We start from the raw sequence: 23,820 nt of genomic DNA, 5'->3' as shown, positions 1-23,820 counted from the left end.
TAGTAGTTCTATTCTTGTACACAGGAGGCAGTATTATAGTAGTTATATTCTTGTACATAAGAGGCAGTATTATAGTAGTTATATTCTTGTACATAGGAGGTAGTATTATAGTAGTTATATTCTTGTACACAGGAGGCAGTATTATAGTAGTTATATTCTTGTAAATAAGAGCAGTATTATAGTAGTTATATTCTTGTAAATAAGAGCAGTATTATAGTAGTTATATTCTTGTACATAGGAAGCAGTATTATAGTAGTTATATTCTTGTACATAGGGTCAGTATTATAGTAGTTATATTCTTGTACATAAGAGGCAGTATTATAGTAGTTATATTCTTGTACATAGGGTCAGTATTATAGTAGTTATATTCTTGTAAATAAGAGCAGTATTATAGTGGTTATATTCTTGTACATAGGAGGCAGTATTATAGTAGTTATATTCTTGTACATAGGAGCAGTATTATAGTAGTTATATTCTTGTAAATAAGAGCAGTATTATAGTGGTTATATTCTTGTACATAGGAGCAGTATTATAGTAATTATATTCTTGTACATAGGAGGAAGTATTATAGAAGAAAAAGAAGTAAAAGCCAGCTCACAGAGGATGCACAGACGTGCAGGAAACAAAGTGGCTAAAGAAAATGCAGAAGAGCTCCAGCATCCAAATTTCCGAGTCTTTAATAGCAAATCACTTACAATCTAGTACAAGAAACATGTACAGTTGATGCGTTTTGGCTAACACAGGTAGCAGAAATTAGGATGCTGAAGCTCTTCTGCATTTTCTTTACCTGCAGTATTATAGAAGTTATATTCTTGTACATAGGAGTACATGGTATATGCAGAACAGCAAATGTTAATACATATAGCATTAGAATAGAACAATTATTAAGAATTACACAGAACATTGCCACCTAGAAACTAATTTTCAGTAACTTATAGTAACCTTCCCAAAATCTTTTTTTTTCTACAATTTAAAAAAAAAGTAAACGGTGTCTGAACTTCGTACTTTATGTTCACTGTCATCACGGGAAAATCTAATTAATAGATTTTTATGAGATCTGTACGTATAGAACTGGCAGCTGTGAGAATTCGCACCCTTCCCACAGCCTCTGCATGTCCACAATATCCTCCCTCCATCTGCTTTGTCATTTTTATATGTTGTTCCGTGCAGTATCTGTTCTTATTAGCCAAAGCCCTTTTTTTTGGTAGTTGTGACCTATATATATTAAAAAAGCAGCCCCCCCCACCTCCAAAAAAAAATAAAAAAAAGACTACATTTGTTTAGCTGGTGTTGTTACCTTCTTTTCAGTCAGCTTTATAGTTAATGTGATATTCACTCAGCTTTATAGTTAATGTGATATCATCCTAAAAGTCCATTCACACGTCTGTAGCCCAAATTGCGGATCCGCAATACACCCGGCCAGCACCCCCATAGAACTGCCTATTCTTGTCCGCAATTGCGGACAAGAATAGAACATGTTCTATTTTTTTCGGGAGCCGCGGAACGGAAGATCGGGGCCGCGCTCCGGAAATGCGGATGCGGACAGCACACTGTGTGCTGTCCGCATCTCTTCCGGCCTAACAGAGAATGAATGGGTTAGTCGTTCCACAACGTTGCGGAACAGATCCGGACCCATTCTACGGACGTGTGAATGGACCCTTAAAGAGATTAAGCAACGATTAATGTAAAAAAATTTTTAAAATCACACATCATATAGTACATGACAATCTCTTTATATCAAAGTCAGAGCTGGCCCCCATTCTGCTTCAGCTCTCTCCCTGTAACTACCACAGCTTTTAACAGTAGATATGGCAGGTTTAGGATGGAACTGAGCAGGTGCGACCACCGCATTCGACATGTCATAATAACATACGAAAGGTTTTGAATTGATCAGTGGAGGTCCGAGCCCTGAGACCCTCACCAGTTGCTAAAATGAGGAGTTAGAGACATTCATCCAAGTGCTATCTCGCCTTACTGCTGAAGATGGAAGTGAAGATGGCGTTGTAGATTTTCTATTGAGGCAGTTTTATTGATATGCATTCCAAGAGCTTCTGCAGCAGCTTATATCTCAGCTTGAATGAAGTACACAATAATATTGAAGACCCCGAGGTGTCCACAATAAAATGCATTTAACCCAAGCCAGAAGTGCTGAAACCACATTTATTACATAATATAAAAATACAGCCATGTATTATTGATACTCTCAATCATCCATATTTAATGCTGCACTACTGAGGTCTTATTTAGAGGAGTCGGTTGGGGGGTGAATGATGCTAGTGTAGAAGTCCAGAAAACTACTGAAGTTGTACGAAGGAGGAGGTCAAGATTACATGACAGTGTTTGACTTTCTAGAATTATTTGCCATATGCAGTTTTGCCATGGAAGTTATTAATACTTAAAGTACTTCAGCAAATATTTTTGGACATATGATGCTACCTCACCACACTTTCATTATGGGAAGCTGTGTCCTGTGACCACTAGTCCAGGGCTTGCTCCCCTGTGCAGACCTACAATTCTCCCCTAAATTAAAATTATTTTCTATAATAGCTCTGTGTGCAGAATTTCCACTGTATCCTGGTGATGCAGGGGAGAGCAGCTTCCCACTGCTCTCCCTGCCTCTGCTTGTAGCACTAACAGGGAGAAACCTATCAGAAGCAGAAGACAGGAGAGACAGGCTGAAGCTGTATCTCATACACTGAGATTCTGCAGTGTGAGCTAGGGGGCAGCAGTTCTGTCACTGGTCCATCACTGGCTGCCTACATCTATCCGCATCTTCTATCTCTGCAAATCCTGAGGCGTGATGGGATATGAAGACTGCATTAGAAGAGCTAAATCTGTGGGGAAGACGTACTCAGGATGCCAGACAACCAAAGATGAGAGAATCTATTCTACCGAATTGGAATTTGTCCGGAATTTACCTAACAGTTTGGATTCTAACAAACCCAAATTTCTTGTGATTCATTTCGGGTGAATGAAAGAGAGACAGAGATCTGAGATAATTTGAATATCTTTCCCAGAAACCCACAGGAGCAGTCTCTGTAAGGGTTCATTCACATGTCAGTATTTTTATTTTCCAGATTTTCGTTCCGTTTTTTGAGGATCTGCGATTCCGCAAAAACCTTTTGTTTTTACCAATTGTACATCTGCATCCGTTCCGTTTTTCCACAATAAAAAAAACTAAAAACGAAAGGAGGAATATATGTTGCTAGGGTACTAAATTTTTTTAAATATTTCCTGGAAATGGATACGCGGGGCCATTGAAATAAATGCGGATTACAAAATACTGATGTGTGAATGGACCCTAATGAGAAAGACTACCCCCAGACAACACACATATATATATATATATATATATATATACAGGGAGTGCAGAATTATTAGGCAAATTGTATTTTTGAGGATTAATTTTATTATTGAACAACAACCATGTTCTCAATGAACCCAAAAAACTCATTAATATCAAAGCTGAATATTTTTGGAAGTAGTTTTTAGTTTGTTTTTAGTTTTAGCTATTTTAGGGGGATATCTGTGTGTGCAGGTGACTATTACTGTGCATAATTATTAGGCAACTTAACAAAAAACAAATATATACCCATTTCAATTATTTATTTTTACCAGTGAAACCAATATAACATCTCAACATTCACAAATATACATTTCTGACATTCAAAAACAAAACAAAAACAAATCAGTGACCAATATAGCCACCTTTCTTTGCAAGGACACTCAAAAGCCTGCCATCCATGGATTCTGTCAGTGTTTTGATCTGTGCACCATCAACATTGCGTGCAGCAGCAACCACAGCCTCCCAGACACTGTTCAGAGAGGTGTACTGTTTTCCCTCCTTGTAAATCTCACATTTGATGATGGACCACAGGTTCTCAATGGGGTTCAGATCAGGTGAACAAGGAGGCCATGTCATTAGATTTTCTTCTTTTATACCCTTTCTTGCCAGCCACGCTGTGGAGTACTTGGACGCGTGTGATGGAGCATTGTCCTGCATGAAAATCATGTTTTTCTTGAAGGATGCAGACTTCTTCCTGTACCACTGCTTGAAGAAGGTGTCTTCCAGAAACTGGCAGTAGGACTGGGAGTTGAGCTTGACTCCATCCTCAACCCGAAAAGGCCCCACAAGCTCATCTTTGATGATTCCAGCCCAAACCAGTACTCCACCTCCACCTTGCTGGCGTCTGAGTCGGACTGGAGCTCTCTGCCCTTTACCAATCCAGCCACGGGCCCATCCATCTGGCCCATCAAGACTCACTCTCATTTCATCAGTCCATAAAACCTTAGAAAAATCAGTCTTGAGATATTTCTTGGCCCAGTCTTGACGTTTCAGCTTGTGTGTCTTGTTCAGTGGTGGTCGTCTTTCGGCCTTTCTTACCTTGGCCATGTCTCTGAGTATTGCACACCTTGTGCTTTTGGGCACTCCAGTGATGTTGCAGCTCTGAAATATGGCCAAACTGGTGGCAAGTGGCATCTTGGCAGCTGCACGCTTGACTTTTCTCAGTTCATGGGCAGTTATTTTGCGCCTTGGTTTTTCCACACGCTTCTTGCGACCCTGTTGACTATTTTGAATGAAACGCTTGATTATTCGATGACCACGCTTCAGAAGCTTTGCAATTTTAAGAGTGCTGCATCCCTCTGCAAGATATCTCACTATTTTTGACTTTTCTGAGCCTGTCAAGTCCTTCTTTTGACCCATTTTGCCAAAGGAAAGGAAGTTGCCTAATAATTATGCACACCTGATATAAGGGTGTTGATGTCATTAGACCACACCCCTTCTCATTACAGAGATGCACATCACCTAATATGCTTAATTGGTAGTAGGCTTTCGAGCCTATACAGCTTGGAGTAAGATAACATGCATAAAGAGGATGATGTGGTCAAAATACTCATTTGCCTAATAATTCTGCACGCAGTGTATACACTGCTCAAAAAAATAAAGGGAACACTTAAACAACACAATGTAACTCCAAGTCAATCACACTTCTGTGAAATCAAACTGTCCACTTAGGAAGCAACACTGAGTGACAATCAATTTCACATGATGTTGTGCAAATGGGATAGACAACAGGTGGAAATTATAGGCAATTAGCAAGACACCCCCAATAAAGGAGTGGTTCTGCAGGTGGTGACCTGACCACTTCTCAGTTTCTATGCTTCCTGGCTGATGTTTTGGTCACTTTTGAATGCTGCGGTGCTTTCACTCTAGTGGTAGCATGAGACGGAGTCTACAACCCACACAAGTGGCTCAGGTAGTGCAGCTTATCCAGGATGGCACATCAATGCAAGCTGTGGCAAGAAGGTTTGCTGTGTCTGTCAGTGTAGTGTCCAGAGCATGGAGGCACTACCAGGAGACAGGCCAGTACATCAGGAGACGTGGAGGAGGCCGTAGGAGGGCAACAACCCAGCAGCAGGACCGCTACCTCCGCCTTTGTGCAAGGAGGAACAGGAGGAGCACTGCCAGAGCCCTGCAAAATGACCTCCAACAGGCCACAAATGTGCATGTGTCTGCTCAAACGGTCAGAAACCGACTCCATGAGGGTGATATGAGGGCCCGACGTCCACAGGTGGGGGTTGTGCTTACAGCCCAACACCGTGCAGGACGTTTGGCATTTGCCAGAAAACACCAAGATTGGCAAATTCGCCACTGGCGCCCTGTGCTCTTCACAGATGAAAGCAGGTTCACACTGAGCACATGTGACAGACGTGACAGAGTCTGGAGACGCCGTGGAGAACGTTCTGCTGCCTGCAACATCCTCCAGCATGACCGGTTTGGCATTGGGTCAGTAATGGTGTGGGGTGGCATTTTTTTGGAGGGCCGCACAGCCCTCCATGTGCTCCACAGAGGTAGCCTGACTGCCATTAGGTACCGAGATGAGATCCTCAGACCCCTTGTGAGACCATATGCTGGTGCGGTTGGCCCTGGGTTCCTCCTAATGCAAGACAATGCTAGACCTCATGTGGCTGGAGTGTGTCAGCAGTTCCTGCAAGACGAAGGCATTGATGCTATGGACTGGCCCGCCCGTTCCCCAGACCTGAATCCAATTGAGCACATCTGGGACATCATGTCTCGCAATATCCACCAACGTCACGTTGCACCACAGACTGTCCAGGAGTTGGCAGATGCTTTAGTCCAGATCTGGGAGGAGATCCCTCAGGAGACCGTCCGCCACCTCATCAGGAGCATGCACAGGCGTTGTAGGGAGGTCATACAGGCATGTGGAGGCCACACACACTACTGAGCCTCATTTTGACTTGTTTTAAGGACATTACATCAAAGTTGGATCAGCCTGTAGTGTGTTTTTCCACTTTAATTTTGAGGGTGACTCCAAATCCAGACCTCCACAGGTTAAAAAATTTGATTTCCATTTTTTTTTTTTTGTGTGATTTTGTTGTCAGCACATTCAACTATGTAAAGAACAAAGTATTTCAGAAGAATATTTAATTAATTCAGATCTAGGATGTGTTATTTTTGTGTTCCCTTTATTTTTTTGAGCAGTGTATATATATACTGCCCAGATCCACAGTAGCTTACTAGGCTCTCTCATCCCAGAGTCTTTCCAGAAAAATATAAGTCCTAGAAGACCAAAGAGTGTTATATACCAACTTACAAGGCAATTGGAGCAGATTTGATTTGGGTAGAATCCCTCCTTTACTGCTGGTTCCCATTCCTGAGACATTCAGGCCTGACAATTGTAGCAGCACTGATATACGATGTAGTTGTCAGCACTAAAGGTCATATTTATTTCCTGCACTGATTCCCTCGAATAGACAGTGACCGTCTATAGACCACTAATATATAGACCGCTTTGGATGGTAGTACTATTTTGACGTTTTCAGACATGGGCACAGTTTTGGCAGCATTTTCAGGTTAACTTTGTGTTGTTCACTAGTCATTGAATGGAGCAGTAGCGTGCGCAGTGCGGTAGAACAGCAGATTTGAGACATCCTATGTAGTGATGGCGGTTCCAATGTTCAGACATATTCTTCCCAGAACAACCTGCTTGAGGGGACATTACTATTTGTGTGGCCCTATTTGCACCAAATGACCTGAGTAAAGATCATCTTCGGTAGTTAATTCTTGGAAACCCTTTAATACATTCATTTCTTTGAAGTCCTTGTGCAGCCTATCTGAGAATAACAAAAATTCCTGAACTGCCATATTGTATGCTGCATCCCATGCCTTAGTACTCTCAACTACATCTGTGCTATAAGGATCTGACAGCCGCCCCGTCCCTGGTGCCCTTAAAAGGCAAATCAGGTATACATATTTTAAGCATGCATATTACATTTTCAGAACTGAAGGCGCAAAGAGAATTTCGGCAAACTTCAAGAAGACAAGAAAACGAACAAGGAGCGTTGCATTTTTTATGATTTTTCAGAAAAAAATATTCATATCCTGTATTTATGTGAGGTCTGTTGCAGAACAACAAGTCAGATGTAAAGCAAGAGAATACAGAAGTGCGGCCTGTGATGGCCAATTATATGTATTTCATGTCTGATCATATCCTCGCTCTGTGCGTGATATGGCTGCTGCAAACAGAACTTTATTTATAGCGGCGGAGCAGGACTCGGTGACCTTGGATATGGGGATATATCCGGTTCTTCCCCGGCTGTAAGTCAGCTCTTCAGGTTTTTGTGCATCACTTATCTGATATTTTATGGACTTCAAAAAAAACGGAATTAGTCTTACCGGTAATTCTGTTTCTATGAGATCATCACGACGGCATACAAGGAGATTGACCCCTGACCTCTGTAGGGGCAGGAACAGAGAAAGGTTAAATACCCTCCTCCCACCACCAACACCAGTGTTTCCAAAATCACACAGAGCAACCCGGTGGTGGAAAACAGTGAAAAAAAGGTATTACTCCATACCTTCTAGAGACCTACTAGGTCAAAAACGATTTAAATCATAGGGAGGGAATAACGTGCCGTCGTGATGATCTCATGGAAACAGAATTACCGGTAAGACTAATTCCGGTTTTTCCATAGCATCATCACGACGGCATACAAGGAGATATAAAAAATATATCAGTTAAGGGGGGGCTACAGCCTGGAGGACTTTCCGCCCGAAGGACAGATCATAAGATCTGGAAAGATCCAGACGATAGTGCTTTATAAATGTATGAATGCTGGACCAAGTGGCAGCACGACAGATTTCCTCCAGAGAAGCCCCAGCTCTCTCCGCCTGAGAGGAAGACATGGCCCGAGTGGAATGGGCCCTAATGTTGACTGGACATGTAAGATTTTGTATTTGGTAACAAAGACTAATGGCTTCTTTGAGCCATCTAGCTATAGAGGACCGGGAGGCTTTTTGGCCCTTAAAGAGGACCTTTCACCTTGAAAAACATTGTGAACGAAGTATACAGACATGGAGAGCGGCACCCGGGGATCTCACTGCACTTACTATTATCCCTGGGCGCCGCTCCGTTCTCCCGTTATCCCCTCCGGTACCTTTGCTCTGTAAGTTATAGTAGGCGGTGTCTGCCCTTGTCCTGTGGGCGTCTCCTTCTCCTAGGCTGTAGCGCTGCCCAATCGCAGCGCACAGCTCACTGCCTGGGAGGTTTTTTTCTCCCAGGCTGTGAGCTGTGCGCTGTGATTGGCCAGCGCTGCAGCCTAGGAGAAGGAGACGCCCACAGGACAAGGGCAGACACCGCCTACTATAACTTAGTGAGTGAAGATACCGGAGGGCATAACGGGAGAACGGAGCGGCGCCCAGGGGTAATAGTAAGTGCAGTGAGATCCCTGGGCGCCGCTCTCCATGTCTGTATACTTCGTTCACAATGTTTTTTAAGGTGAAAGGTCCTCTTTAAATCTTCCTCCAAAAAGGACTAGCAGATTGTCAGATTTCCTAAACTTTCCCGTCACCGTGATATAGTTTAGGACTGCACGTCTAACGTCCAGAGAGTGAAACGCAGATTCTTTGTCATTAGAGGGGTGCTGGCAAAAAGAAGGTAGGGTAACTTCCTGGCTCCGATGAAAATTGGATATGACTTTGGGGAGAAATCCAGGATCCAGACGGAGAATAATTCTATCATCTAGAATACGGAGGTAGGGTTCCCTGATTGATAGGGCTTGTAATTCCCCTACTCTGCGGGCCGAAGTTATCGCAATTAAGAAGGCCGTTTTCAAGGACCATAATTTTATTGGACAGTCAGACATGGGTTCAAAGGGTGGTAAAGTAAGGCCTGTAAGAACGACGTTCAGATCCCAGGAAGGGACACGGGCGGTGATCGTTGGGCGGAGCCTCGTCGCTGCCTTAATAAATCTTTTGATCCAACGATGGCCGGCTATATCTTGGTCAAAGAAACAACCTAGGGCTGAGATTTGGACCTTCAAGGTAGAGGGTCTAAGTCCCAGGTCCAGACCTTGCTGTAGGAAATCCAGTATTCTTTGGATGTTGGGTTTACGCAAATGTGGCGATTCGTCCCCACTCCAGGAACAAAAACGTTTCCAGATCTTAAGGTAAATTGCTGACGTTACCTTCTTTCTGGAGGCTTTCAAAGTAGCAATAACTTCGTCTGACAGGCCCTGAAGCTTCAGGGTTTGGGACTCAGGATCCAAGCCGCCAATTTCAGAAACTGCGGGTTTGGGTGTAGAACTGGACCCTGCTGGAGTAGATCCCCCCGCACAGGAAGGAGCCATGGATCTTGTAGGGAAAATTTTTGGAGGGATGAGAACCAGCTTCTCTTTGGCCATAGGGGAGCGATCACAATTACAGTGGCCTTGTCCTGGAGAATTTTTTGTACCACCTTCGGAATTAGAGGAAGTGGAGGGAAGGCATAGCACAGATTCCAATGCCAACGAATGGCGAAGGCGTCTAAGGCATGAGGTCTGTCCCTGGGGTTTAGGGAACAGAATGTTTCCACCTTTAAGTTTGCCCTGGTGGCAAACAGATCCACGTCGGGCATCCCCCATTTCCTTACTGCTAGCCCGAATATTTCTGGACTTAGAGACCATTCTGTATGGTCGATTCTGTGGCGGCTGAGAAAATCCGCTTCCTGATTTAGTATTCCCTTCAGATGAACTGCCGATATCGAGGCCACATTCTGTTCCGCCCAAGCAAAGCTTTTTGTTGACAGTGCTTGTAGGGTTACGGACCGTGTTCCCCCTTGATGGGAGAGGTAGGCAATGGCCGTAGTGTTGTCCGACAGCACTTTTATGTGATGATGACACAACATTTCCTCTGCTACCTTCAACACCTCCCAGACTGCTCTCAGTTCCCTGAAGTTCGATGACTGGGATCTGATCGAATCTGGCCAAGTGCCCTGGAACATACGATCCCCCACCTTTGCACCCCAGCCGGACAGACTTGCGTCTGTTATTACCTGGACCTGGGGAGTCTTCTGCCAGGGATTTCCCCGCGATAAGTTTCCGTGGTCTTTCCACCAATTTAGGGACTGCAGAATCCGAGTTGGTGGACTCCAGAAAAAGGGTATGGAACAAAGCTTAAATTTAGACGTCTTGTCCCCCGACCAGCACTTCATCCAGAGGGCTCTTCTGGCTGCATTGGAAAGTGCCGCGTCTCTGGCAGAGAATCGGACTGATTCGGCAGAGGCATCCGCCAGGAAGGCCGTGGCGGATTTTAAAAGAGGGAGAGAACTAAAAGTTTGTTCCCTAGATGTTCTATCTTTAATATGAGTTTCCAATTCTCCCAACCAAAGATACATGGATCGGGCGACTGATGTAGCCGCAATATTGGTTTTAATATTGAACATGGACGCCTCCCAGGATTTCCTGTGAAGACTGTCCGCTTTACGATCCATTGAATCTTTAAGTTGGGAGGTATCTTCAAATGGGAGAGATGTTTTCTTGTTCACTTTGGCCACCTGTACATCGATCTTGGGAATTTCATTGAAAATTTTAGATTCCTCTGGATCAAAAAGCAACCTATTTTTGAACGCAGCCGGGACTCCCAGACGTCTTTCTGGATCTGCCCACTCATCAAGGACCATATCCCTAATACTCTCGTTAATGGGGAACACACGAGTTTTCTTGACTCTTAGGCCCCCAAACATTTCTTCTTGTACTGAATGGGTACGTTGCACTTCCTCCACGCCCATGGTCGACCTTACTGCCTTTAATAGGTCGGACATTTCTTCTGTAGAAAAGTAATATCTACGACCGTCATCCACTGAGTCTGTATCAGAGACTCTCTCCCCCTCTTCCCATGACCTAACGGAGTGGGCACTTTCATCCGCCATAACTTCTAGGTCCGAAGGGGATGGAGACCTAGCCCGCTTCCTCTTAGGTTGCGGCAAGTCGGGGGGATTAGTGGACAGGTGGGCCAGGGATGAACGGATCTCTTCCTGAATCATGGTTTTCAATTCCTCTTTTAAAGGGAGTCTGTCACCACATTTCAGCCTATTAGACCGATCAAATAGGGTTATATGATCCACCCAGAACTTAAAAACGGTACCTTTGTTGTAGAAAACGGACTTTTCTTTTAGCCGAAAATGAACTTATAAGGTTATGTTAATGAGCCCTCTCAAGTGCCCAGGGCGGTCTCTCAATCCTCGGAGCCCCAGGCAGCACCTCCTAAACGGCTCATAACCCCGCCCTCCGTGCGCCTCTGCCCGCCCGTTTACTCCCCTCCCCTGTCCTTTTCCACTGCGGCTGTGCGGTCCAAATCGTAGCGGGCGCATGCGCAGTAGGTATTGCGATGCCCTGCCAGGAGCGGGCATCGCATTGCGCATGCGCCCGCTACGATTTGGACCGCACAGCCGCAGTGGAAAAGGACAGGGGAGGGGAGTAAACGGGCGGGCAGAGGCGCACGGAGGGCGGGGTTATGAGCCGTTTAGGAGGTGCTGCCTGGGGCTCCGAGGATTGAGAGACCGCCCTGGGCACTTGAGAGGGCTCATTAACATAACCTTATAAGTTCATTTTCGGCTAAAAGAAAAGTCCGTTTTCTACAACAAAGGTTTTTAAGTTCTGGGTGGATCATATAACCCTATTTGATCGGTCTAATATGCTGAAATGTGGTGACAGACTCCCTTTAAGGAGGGTGCTTCATCCCGTACAATATTAGAAATACAAGACTTGCACAACTTTTTGGGGTAGTAGTGAGGAAGTCTGCTATTGCAGGAGATACATTTGAGTGTTTTTTTGATTTTTTTCGGGGCTTCTTTAGCCTAAAAGAGAGGAGAAGGCAGGGTATCAGGGTATGACCACTAGAGGGAGAGAGAGAGAGAGCAAGAGGGGGTCAGCAGAAGCGAGCTAGCTGCCAGCTGGAAATAACTTTCTCGCTCTCTTTTTTTCCCCTTCCCCCTATTACAGCAGGAGAGGGGGATCAACAGACTCCCTGACCTGCACATATAATACCCCCGAAGGGGACTCACAGTTGGTAGCAGCGCCGGTGGCTCAGCTCTAGGGGATCGCTCAGATGCCGACATCGTCCTCTCTGCAGGCAAGGGTTCCGCACCAGTGGGGATCGATCCTGGGAGCGTTTTGACACGGGCGGTAACCAGCGTTCATGCCTCGGTTTTAAACTGGGCTCCACGCTGCCGCCGCGACGTCACTTCCGGGTCGCCGGCCGGGACGTCATAAACATGCGCTACATGCGCCGGCGCGCACCCAGCTGTCGCCCGAGTAGGCTAGGAGGGAGTCTGCGCCAGGGAACAGGCCCCGGAATAACCAGGACGAGATAGGCCCTGAACGCAGGATGCCGGCGTTTTTTTTCCCCAAAGGTAACGGAAAAATAAAAACAGGTTCCATTTCCTTAGCTTCATCTCCCTGCATACAGGGAGACCTTTCTCTGCCCTGTCCTCTGTAGGGACAGGAAACACTTGTGTTGGTGGTGGGAGGAGGGTATTTAACCTTTCTCTGTTCCTGCCCCTACAGAGGTCAGGGGTCAATCTCCTTGTATGCCGTCGTGATGATGCTATGGAAACATCCACTTTAAGGCCTCATGCACATGACCGTGGAGTGTTTTGCGGTCCGCAAATCGCAGATCCGCAAAACATGGATGGTGTCCGTGCGCGTTCCGCAATTTGCAGAACGGCATGGACAGCCTTCAATATAAATGCCAATTCTTGTCCGCAAAGCGCGGACAAGTATAGGGCATGTTATATTTTTTTAGCGGGGCCACAGAACGGAGCAACGGATGCTAACAGCACACGGAGTGCTGTCCGAATCTTTTGCGGCCCTTTTCAAGTGAATGGGTCCACATCCGAGCCGCCAAAACTGCGGCTCGGATGCGGACCCAAACAACGGCCGTGTGCATTAGGCCTAATCCATATAAATTGATCTCTTAGGCCTCCTTCACACGACCGTATGGCTTTTTTAGTATTTTGCGGTCCGCAAAAAACTGATCCTCAAAAAATACTGATGACATCTGTGTGCATTCCGTTTTTTGTGGAACGGAACATCTGGCCCCTAAGGGTACTTTCACACTAGCGTTTTTGTTTTCCGGTATTGAGTCTCGTCACAGTTCAATACCGGAAAAATCAGTTTTAGGCCTTGTGCACACGACCGTTGTATGTTTTGGGGTCCGCAAATCACGGATGGCGTCCGTGTGCGTTTCTACAATTTGCGGAACGGCACAGACAGCCATTGATATAACTGCCTATTATTGTCCGCAAAACGGACAAGAATAGGACAGGTTATAGATTTTTGGCGGACCACGGAACGGTGCAACGGATGCGGACAGCACACGCGGTGCTGTCCACATTCAAGTGAATGGGTCCGCATCCAAGCCACAAAAACTGCGGCTCAGATGTGGACCAAAACAACGGTCGTGTGCAAGAGGCCTTATCCTAATGCATTCTGAATAGAGAGCATTCCGTTCAGTATGCATCAGGATGCATCAGTTCAGTCCCTCTTACGTTTTTTGGACGGAGAAAATACCGTAGTATGCTGCAGTTTTCTCTCCGGCCAAAAATACTGATCACTTGCTGGAATGCCGGATCCGGCATTAATTTACATTGAAGTGTATTAATGCCGGGCATTAAGTGTTCCGGCAAAACGGATGCACATGCGCAGACCTTTAAAAATACCCAAAAAATTTATACTGGATTTCAATGCATTTGTCAGATGGATCCGCATATACTGCACAGTTGTCAGGTCCTGCTGAAATTGTTGGTGGTGACTGACTTTCAATGAGTGTGGCCACCCACACAATGACACAATGATTTCATGCGAGTCCGTATGGAGAGATCCTGTTCATACTCACATTACAGCTTATAGATCCTTCTCTGTACTAGGGTTAGGCTACTTTCACACTAGCGTTCGGAGCGGATCCGTCTGATGTTTCATCAGACGGATCCGCTCCGATAATGCAGACGTTTGCATCCGTTCAGAACGGATCCGTCTGCATTAGAACTTAGAAAATTTTCTAAGTCTGAAAGTAGCCTGAGCGGATCCGTCCAGACTTTACATTGAAAGTCAATGGGGAACGGATCCGCTTGAAGATTGAGCCATATAGTGTCATCTTCAAGCGGATCCGTCCCCATTGACTTCCGATATAAGTCTGGACGGATCCGCTCGCCTCCGCACGGCCAGGCGGACACCCGAACGCTGCAAGCAGCGTTCAGGTGTCCACTCACTGAGCGGAGCGGAGGCTGAGCGCTGGCAGGCGGATGCATTCTCAGTGGATCCGCCTCCACTGAGAATGCATTAGGGCCAAACGGATGCGTTCGGGGCCGCTCGTGAGCCCCTTCAAACGGAGCTCACGAGCGGACACCCGAACGCTAGTGTGAAAGTAGCCTTAGACACATAGACAATCAGGCTGAGCCTTCCACGGGCTGATAAAAAGCAGCTGCCACGTCCAGAATGAACAAGACCATACATAAAAGCCCCAAAAAAAAATAAAAAAAAAAAATATATATATATATATATATATATATATATATATATATATATATATATAAAAAAAAAAAAAGATAAAAGTGCAAATAACAATACGTGTGCTAGAATTGTCTTTAAGGGCTCATTCACACAACCATATCCGTTTTTGCGGACCACAAAACACGGATACTGGCAGTGCGCCTTCTCCATGATAGAACTGCCTCTGTAAATATGGACAAGAATACGACATGTTCTATCTTTTTTGCGGGGGCCACGGAAGGGACATACAGATGTGGGCTGCACACTGCTGTCCGCATCTTTTGCAGCCCCATTGAAATTAATGGGTCCGCATCTGATCCGCAAAAATTACTGATTGGATGCGGACATATACGGTCGCGTGAATGGGCCCTAAGAGGAGAGTCCATCAACGTGTGTGATCAGTGGGGTCCGAATCCCGGGATCACAACATTAGCAAGGATGCAAGCTGGAGCACCGCACTCGTCTACAGGTCTGGTCCTGCAGCTCGCTATCATTAAAGGGGTTTTGTCACTTCAGCAAATAGCATTTATTACGTAGAGGAAGTTAATACAAGGCACTTACTAATGTATTGTGATTGTCCATATTGCTTCCTTTAATTTTTCCATCACATTATACACTGCTCGTTTCCACGGTTACGACCACTCAAAAATCCAGCAGCGGTGGCAGTGCTGGCACACTATAGGAAAAAGCGCTAGCCTATGTGCGCTACCACCGTCTCGGCCAACAGAGAGGCCGGCACTTTCCTGCAGTATGCAAGCACGGCCACCGCTGCTGGACTGAAGGGTGGTCGTAACCATGGAAACAAGCAGTGTATAATGTGATGGAAAAATAAATGTAGCCAGCAAAGGAGGCAAATAAGGATAATAACAATACATTAGTGAGTGGCTTGTATTAACTTTGTCTGCATGATAAATGCCACTTGCTGAAGTGACACAACCCCTTTAAGGCCCCATGCACACAACCGTGTTTAATTTATCCGCATTTTTTGCGGATTAGATGTGTACACATACATTTCTATGGGGCCACAAAAGATGTGGACAGCACAAGGTGTGTCCGTTTCGCAAAAAAAAACAAAACAAACAAACGTCCTATTCTTGACAAGAATAGGCATTTCTACAATAGCGTGGAACGGAGGGGCGCACGCGGCTGGTATCTGTGTTTTGCGGATCCGCAGTTTCCGGACGGCAAAGTGGATACAGCCGTGTGCATGACGCCTAATTTGAAGGGGGATAAGTTGCAGTACCACATACACAACCAGAGGAACACGGATGGCATCTCCCAAGGATGCACTTCTGCTGTCCTATGACGGTCATATCCAGATTTCCTCCAGGGACGGCAGCGTTCTTTAGAATATGCATTTACTGCTGTTTTACATTCCGTGCACAAGGCTTGCACTTCATATCGCGCCGCTAGGATCCCTCCCTGACAATTAGCACTAGACAGTGTTGTGGTATCAGCTCGTTCTCCAAACTCACCCAATATACAGACTTGTGCACTTGATCCTCCTAAGCCCCGCTCCCGGTATAACTTACAGGCAATTAATCATCCTGTCATCTACCTGCTAACCTTCTATTTTTGCCCACAAAAAACAAACAAAAAAACCCTGCCGCTCGCTTACACAATTATACAGCGGAAAATAACCTTGCTTCTGCGAACAGTAAACCAGGCTTTTCATTTTACAATCGACCTAGTTCTGCTTTCAGAGCATGTCCTTATAGGAAGGAGTAACAAATGACGACGCCTGTGCAGGCGGCATATGCTTTTATTTCCCTTATAGCGCACACGCTGACCTTTCCTGGCATAAAATACAAATACCTTGTATAAGACTCTATTAAGTATGACAGATTTCTTACGCCCGAGGCTCAATTATCAGTTTATGATTGAGAGACCCGGCATCCTGATGCTGCTCCCTCCCCCCTTACAATATCTTCTGTGTTGCAGCAAGTTTTAATGTTGCTCAGTACAGCAGTAAAATGTCAACGGGATGAGAAACACGAGCAAATGTTCACCTCTCCTAGCTTTTTATTCCCCCACCTAGATTGTACGTGGACATTATAGGTTAAATGGGGTAAACAGGGCTATACATGTATTAATTAAAAAAAACTGTAGCTAAAAGGGGTCAAAATGCAATTCCAAAATACAGTAGTGTAGACTGCAGATCTAATGTACTGTATGGCAGCAAGGCTGATCTGGTCAGGGGTAGTGGGGCTGAGCTCAAAAGGAGTAGCGGGGCCATGCTGCTCGGGGGTAGCGGGGCCGAGCTTGTCGGAGGTAGCGGGGCCACGCTGGTTGGGGGGAGCAGGGCCCAGCTGGTCGGAGTGATTGTAGAGGAATCATGCAATTATAGGGTGCCCTTACTATATACAGTAGTGTAGACTGCAGATGCAGTCTAAAGTATGGTAGCAAGGCTGATCTGGTCTGGGGTAGTGAGGCTGAGCTCGTTGGAGGTACCAGGGCCATGTTGCTCGGCAGTAGCCGGGCCGAGCTGGCTATGGTTAGAGGGGCCGAGGTTGTCGGGGGTATCGGGACCCAGCTGGTTGGGGTAGAGAGGGGCCCAGCTGGTAAGGGGTAGCGGGGACCAGCTGGTAAGGGGTAGCTTTCAAGCCACAATTAGGATTATTTCCATATTACAATCTGTCCACACAGAAATAAGGTGCCGCCACCACTTTGTAATCTGTCACAGTCAGACCTAGAAATCTTTATTGATTCATGTTCTGTAAGAAAAATAAAGCTCTAGTACAGTACACGGATGTATAACAGTTGTGATCCGTATAAAATCCACAGTCCACGTATCACCGCCGGCTCCACGCTACACAATAGTGGTACACAATCAGTGACTGATTAGGATTTCTGCAGATTTCGACACATTAATCTAATTACAGGTCATCTGGACTGATGGGATTCCCTGACGGGGTTTCCCTGCTTCTGATACATTCATCGTTGGAGGTTTCTGCGTGTTGGCGCACAGGCTTTACTTCTTGCCGATGCTAGTGACGGCCTTTCTGGCGGCATCATCCAGGTCACTGGCGGAGGTGATGGGCAGCCCGCTCTCTTTCAGGATTCTTTTGGCCTCATTCACATTCGTTCCTTGAAAGCAAAAAGAAATTTAGAATTATTCTCCTCTTAATTCGTATATAAATGCTACAGACTGAAGGTCAGACAGATTTATATCAGACAGATTTATATCAGACAGATTTGCTGAATTTGACTCTCTGTGTAAGGGGGTGCTCCGACAACCTCCCATGGCAGAAGTAGGTTAAAAGTAGGATTGGGCATGTTGGATTTTAACATGCCTGGTCCTTTTGTTCTCGGGGCCAGGGGTGTCTGCAGCAGCTTATTCCCCCTCTCTTTATTGAGAACACCCGTCCATAGGTTGTGTCTGGAAGGGCAGCTCAGCTCCATCAAAGTATATGGGACAGAGTTGCAATACCGCACACAACCTGCGGCCAGGGGTGGCGTCTTTTCCCGAAGACAGCAGCCAGTTTTTTTTTTTTTTAAGCTGGGCGATCCCTTTAAGCAGAAGGCTCGGCATAAAAATCTAAATAAAATAATAAAGGAAGTTCACGATTACTTCTGAGAGAGCGTCTAACGCTGAACTGCTAATTTACCCAGTGACAGCTCACACGCACCGTGTCAGAATAGAAAAAAGTTAATTATATTGGACAAAAGTGAGAAAATCCTGAGATATCTGCAGAGAGTGTGAACAGGCGCAAGTCGGTGCTGCCCTGCTGTGACGCCACCCGTACCCGGCACATACCGGGCATCATGGCCACTGCTCAGAGGATGGTTATAGCAGATTGTGTCTGGTATCACAGCACCAGCAAGTGAACGAGATCAGACAAATCTCATGTAAACTTTGCTTATTTTATCTGATTTTTTGTTGCCGATTTCACCCTTGGCAATGCAATCTGTGGCAAAATTTTGGAATCCGACCATGACAATTCCCAAGCATCAGACTATCATTGCTTTATGGTTGAAGTCTCATTCCATCATTTAAAGAATTCCAAATGTGCTTTAAAAAAACACATTATAGGGCATCATGAAAAGGAACATTTTCCTTCTAGAGAGGAGGAAGGGGCCAGTTAAAAAAAATTAAAAATAAAAAAATAAAAAATAAAAAAAATCAGGAGGATTTATCCCACGTTACCCAAAATTACGGATTATTAAAGGACTTATGCCTCATTCATGCAGCCAGTGTTCGGTCAGTGATTTCCATCAGTGATTTTGAGCCAAAACCAGAAGTGGAGCCCTGACAGAGATCAGGTATAAGGGAAAGATCTGCGTTTAGATCTGTGTTTAGAGCCGCACCTGGTTTGGGCTCAAAATCACTGATGGAAATCACTGACCGAACACTGACGAGTGAATGAGGCATTAAAGGCGCTGTCCAAGTACCCTATTACAGAATTCTTAGTTAATAGAAGAAGGCCCAGTGTTCAGGTTCCTCGTTTAGCAGAGCGAAGGGCAGTCCTTTGCTCTGGATGACCTGTCCTGTAACCCATTGATTTGAATGGGTACTGTGTAATGCTTCAGTTTCCCTGCAGTGCCTCCACTGGTGAAATTAACACTTAGGGACAAATCTGCTGATAGATGCCCTATGACACTGGCTGACCTGTTACATGTGCGCTTGGCAGCTGAAGGCATCTGTGTCGGTCCTATGTTCCTATGTGCCCGCATTGCTGAGAAAAATGATGTTTTAATATATGCAAATGAGCCTCCAGGAGCAACGGGGGCGTTACCATTACACCTAGAGGCTCTGCTCTCTCTGCAACTGCCACACCCACTGTACTTTGATGGACAGGGCCAGGCAGTGTAATCATCCTCATGCCTGGTCCTGTCAAAGTGCAGCGAAAACAGATCCTCTAGGTGTAATGACAACGCCCCCGTTGCTTCTAGAGGCTCATTTGCATATATAAAAACATAATTTTTCTCAGTAATGCGGACACATATGAACATGGGGCCAACACAGATGTCTTCAGCTGCCAAGTGCACATGTAACAGGTCAGACAGTGTCATAGGGACAAATCTGCTGACAGATGCCCTATAAGGTGGCCATACACATTCAATAAATGATCGTTTGGCCGACAGCTGTCTCTCCAGACTCCCCTCATACACACACGTTTGGTTTGGCCGGACATGTATGTGTGTTCAATGAGGGGAGCGGAGAAAGCTGCTGACAGACATTTCTGGTGGGGGTTTATCTTTTGGAAGAACAAAAAGATCAAGCAAAAATATTCACTTTTCTCCCATTGGGGAGAGTCAGGAGCTCCCCCCACATTAGACTGTTACAGCAGGTTTGGCTGAGAATTCCCGAATGAATATGGGGGTCTTTAGAGACAGGTTTCACCACAGATTACATTGATGGTTGGAAGTCCTAGCAGGAAGCTCCTTTTGTGATAATTTATTGTCAGGGGTCTTTTCGTGAATTTTTCCTCCATCAACCACTCGGCCTCCTTGTTCCCTGTTGTCAAGGTTTTCATCTGCTCTTGTGAAAAACTAAACATTTCTTAAAAACTTTTGTTATCTCTGAAACTTTTCCCCTCATTGATTTCTCAGAAAACAACAAAACATCAACTAACAGCGTCGCGTCTTTGGTTCCAAAAGCCACAAAGCCAAAAGCAGTGAAAGAGAACAGCGAGACCCTGCTGCTGTACAAGGTTCTTACAGTGGAAAAACCCCAAAAACACAACAACCACCTTAACTGGATTGTGAAACATCATTAATGAAAGGGGATATGAGCAGACAGCACCAACAGAAGAGGTGAGCGAGGGAAGGGGGGAAACATCCGAACGCAGCCCGCAGTACATTAACATTCCTAGGTAGTACTCAATATCCCTGAGCAAAACTCAAAACAGCTTTTGTAATAGAACTGGCGGCAGCGTTGCCTGGAGCCGGAGAGTCATCTACCTGCCCTTCAATATGAAGCGTTGGCCCGGGCCTGACAATTTCCAGTATCCGCTATGATTATAGTGTAATCCGCTCACTCTCACAGTGGTTACACAACGTCATCCGGGTGTTCTGTGTTGTAATTGACCCAAGAGATATTTCATGAGATCGGTGAGAAGACTGGAGCATGGGGTGACGGACTCCTCACAGCTTGTGGAAATGTGGTATACAGAAGTATCCCAATAAACCAGCAGGTACTCGGTCCAAACTGAGTGCCAAATCAGGTGACAAAGGTCATAAAGTGGCAGATATGCCATTACTGATTGGAATACCTGTTTAATAGATTCATAAGAATATCAAATAGAAACAATCGAAAAGTCCATCACCCATTGGTCCAGCATCATTGATAAATGGAATTTTATGTTTTGGTTGAAAATCTAGAATTTCTATCATTTTTATATCTCTCAGTATCTGCCCTGCTAGCTCCAGCTTGTGACCCCAACCTTCCATATTGTGCTGTCAACAATGATATATTGTTTTTTTTTTTTACCAAACTAAACAGGGAATACTCTATCGACGGGTCTATCTGCTTGGTGCCTATCATTTCATATCACAAGGAAACCTTATGTGAGTAGAAGGCTAAACCAAGCCAGCTCTATGGAGGACGTTCATGACATATTGTCAAAATTTTGAAGCTGTGCTAGAAGACCAATTGTAAAGGAGGAATTCTACACAAAATTAAGCTCTACTCATGGCAGCCATAGGTTCTGGTCAGCTTGTCGCTTTCCTTCATTGACATGGCAGTAAGCAGGGGCAGAGTTCACATATCATAATCCTAATGTTCTACTCTACACATGGATGGCAACCATCCATCTCAACCTAACCACTCTATGATACACTGGCGATCCATGTCTGCTGCTGCTCCACTACCCTGGGAGGGCATGAGCGTCGCTCCATCCTGCGTGTGTGTATTGGGGCTAATGCTCAATTACCTTGTTTGTGGCAATGCTAAAGTTAGTCTTTCCATTTTGCTCTCTCTCCAGCTGCTGACTAAGGTGCTGATCATGTCTCCTATTTATACTGGGCTGTTGGTTCCACCTCTTTACTTGAGCTTTAGGTATTCTAGTGTTTGCTACTCCTAGTGAAAGTGTGTTTTTTCGGTCTGTCTACCCGTGTACAAACTCTGCCCGTATACCGACTTTGATCCTCCGCTGCCTGCCCTGACCTTGGATTTGTTTTACTGATATAGATAAACTTTGCCTGCACTGATCCCACCCTGTCTCCTGACTACAAGTATTGTCTGCTCCTCTGGTGCTTTGCAGTGGTGTCTCTGACCCCTGTGGGTCAGCTGATAACTACACCGACTATTCCAGGAAGTAGCAGCCTGGTTTGTTTCCTGCAGTGAAGTCCAGATCCCTGTATACGGGTTAAAGGGTGAATACCAGGGGACCGCAAGTTCAAGACCATTTGTAACGGTCTGGGTCTGGTTCGGAGTCTTTATAGAAACTACCTGGGGTAACGTAGTCAGAAGGAAGCCAGTGGTCGATGCACAGGATAACGTCAGCAAGCAGGAGAAAGCAAATACCGTAGTCAGAAGGAAGCCAGTGGTCGATGCACAGGATAACGTCAGCAAGCAAGAGAAAGCAAATACCGTAGTCAGAAGGAAGCCAGTGGTCGATGCACAGGATAATGTCAGCAAGCAGGAGAAGGCAAATACCGTAGTCAGAAGGAAGCCAGTGGTCGATGCACAGGATAACGTCAGCAAGCAGGAGAAAGCAAATACCGTAGTCAGAAGGAAGCCAGTGGTTGATGCACAGGATAATATCAGCAAGCAGGAGAGACTAGCTTGATTACAGGCTAGGAGCACAATAATCTCGCAAGGCAGGAAGTGCAAGGCTGGGTTTAAATAGGATGTTCAATTATGGAACAGGGTGGAACAAACCAGGGAGGCGGGAACCAAAACTAGGCACAGAAACTAGGCATAAGTTCAGCACAGGAGCTGTCCAGAAAGCAGAAAAGCTCAGTTGGAAGAGCTGCTGCCTGGGACACAGAAGTCCCTGGGTTCAAGTCCTGACAGTAGTCCCTTCCTTTCAGGATGGCCTCTGGACATCTTAGGAGCTGGTTTCTCTGGATGTCTGTCAGGAAATGCTTTTGTAAGCCTAGGGGCGTGAACATTGTTTTCTGGTTCCCATGAATTCTTATCTGGTCCATAACTCTTCCATTGCACCAGATATTGCACTTGGCCTCTGAAAATTCTAGAGTCCAACATTTTTTCAACAATGTATTCTTCCTCCCCTTGAAATTTTACTGGTGCAGGAGGCGGCTGATTTCTACCTGGAAATGGGTTTTTCGTTAAATGGCTTGAGCAAATACGTGGAACACAGGATATATTTTCAATTTGTTAGGAAGTTTGAGACAGACGGCAACTTGATTAACTTGTTCAGATATCTGGAAAGGTCCTATGAATTTTTGACCCAATTTTGGAGATGGAACATGTGTTTTCAGATTTCTAGTAGATAGCCAAACCTTATCACCAACTTTAAAGGTGGGAGGAACTTTGCGATGTTTATAAGCTGCTTTCTTATAGTCTTCTTGGGCTTCTTGTAGCATCTCTATTAGTTTCTTCTGGGTTTCTTGCAATTTTGTTAGTCTGTAAGTAACAGCAGGAATAGGTGTACTAAGAGGAAGGTTAGGAATAAATACTGGATGTAAGCCAAAGTTCGCAAAAATAGACTTTGAGATGTAGCACTATGTTTAGAGTTGTTGTATGCAAATTCTGCTGTTGGTAAATAGTCCACCCAATCATCTTGAAGGTAGGAAATAAAACAGCGGAGGTATAGTTCCAGAGTTTAGTTTTTTCTTTCCGTCTGGCCATTGGACTGAGGATGAAAAGCAGAAGACAAATTAACTCCTAAGGCTGTACAATTTGCAAACCCTATAAAATCGCTGAACATCTTTAAGATTTCTTGGAGTGGGCCAATCTATTACAGCTTTGATTTTACTAGGATCCATACTCAGACTATCTGGGTAGATGATATATCCAAGAAATTGGATTTTTGTTTGTTCAAATTCACATTTTTCCAGTTTGATATAAAGATTATTTTCCAG

The 23,820-nt window shown here is 45.2% G+C and overlaps 1 protein-coding gene across 1 annotated transcript in view; it reads right to left on the bottom strand.

The window, feature by feature from the left end:
- Positions 1-17,499: 17,499 nt before the first annotated feature.
- SUCLG2 (succinate-CoA ligase GDP-forming subunit beta) overlaps positions 17,500-23,820 on the bottom strand; it is a 215,473-nt gene continuing 209,152 nt past the window's right edge. The window contains exon 11 of the mRNA XM_040407232.1: positions 17,500-17,916. Coding sequence (XP_040263166.1) covers positions 17,801-17,916 — 116 coding nt within the window. The 3' untranslated portion in view covers positions 17,500-17,800. The remainder of the gene's footprint in view (positions 17,917-23,820) is intronic.

The sequence above is a fragment of the Bufo bufo genome, chromosome 9 (genome assembly GCF_905171765.1).
Source record: "Bufo bufo chromosome 9, aBufBuf1.1, whole genome shotgun sequence".
Lineage (NCBI taxonomy): Eukaryota > Metazoa > Chordata > Amphibia > Anura > Bufonidae > Bufo > Bufo bufo.
This window is presented reverse-complemented; position numbering and strand designations above follow the sequence as displayed.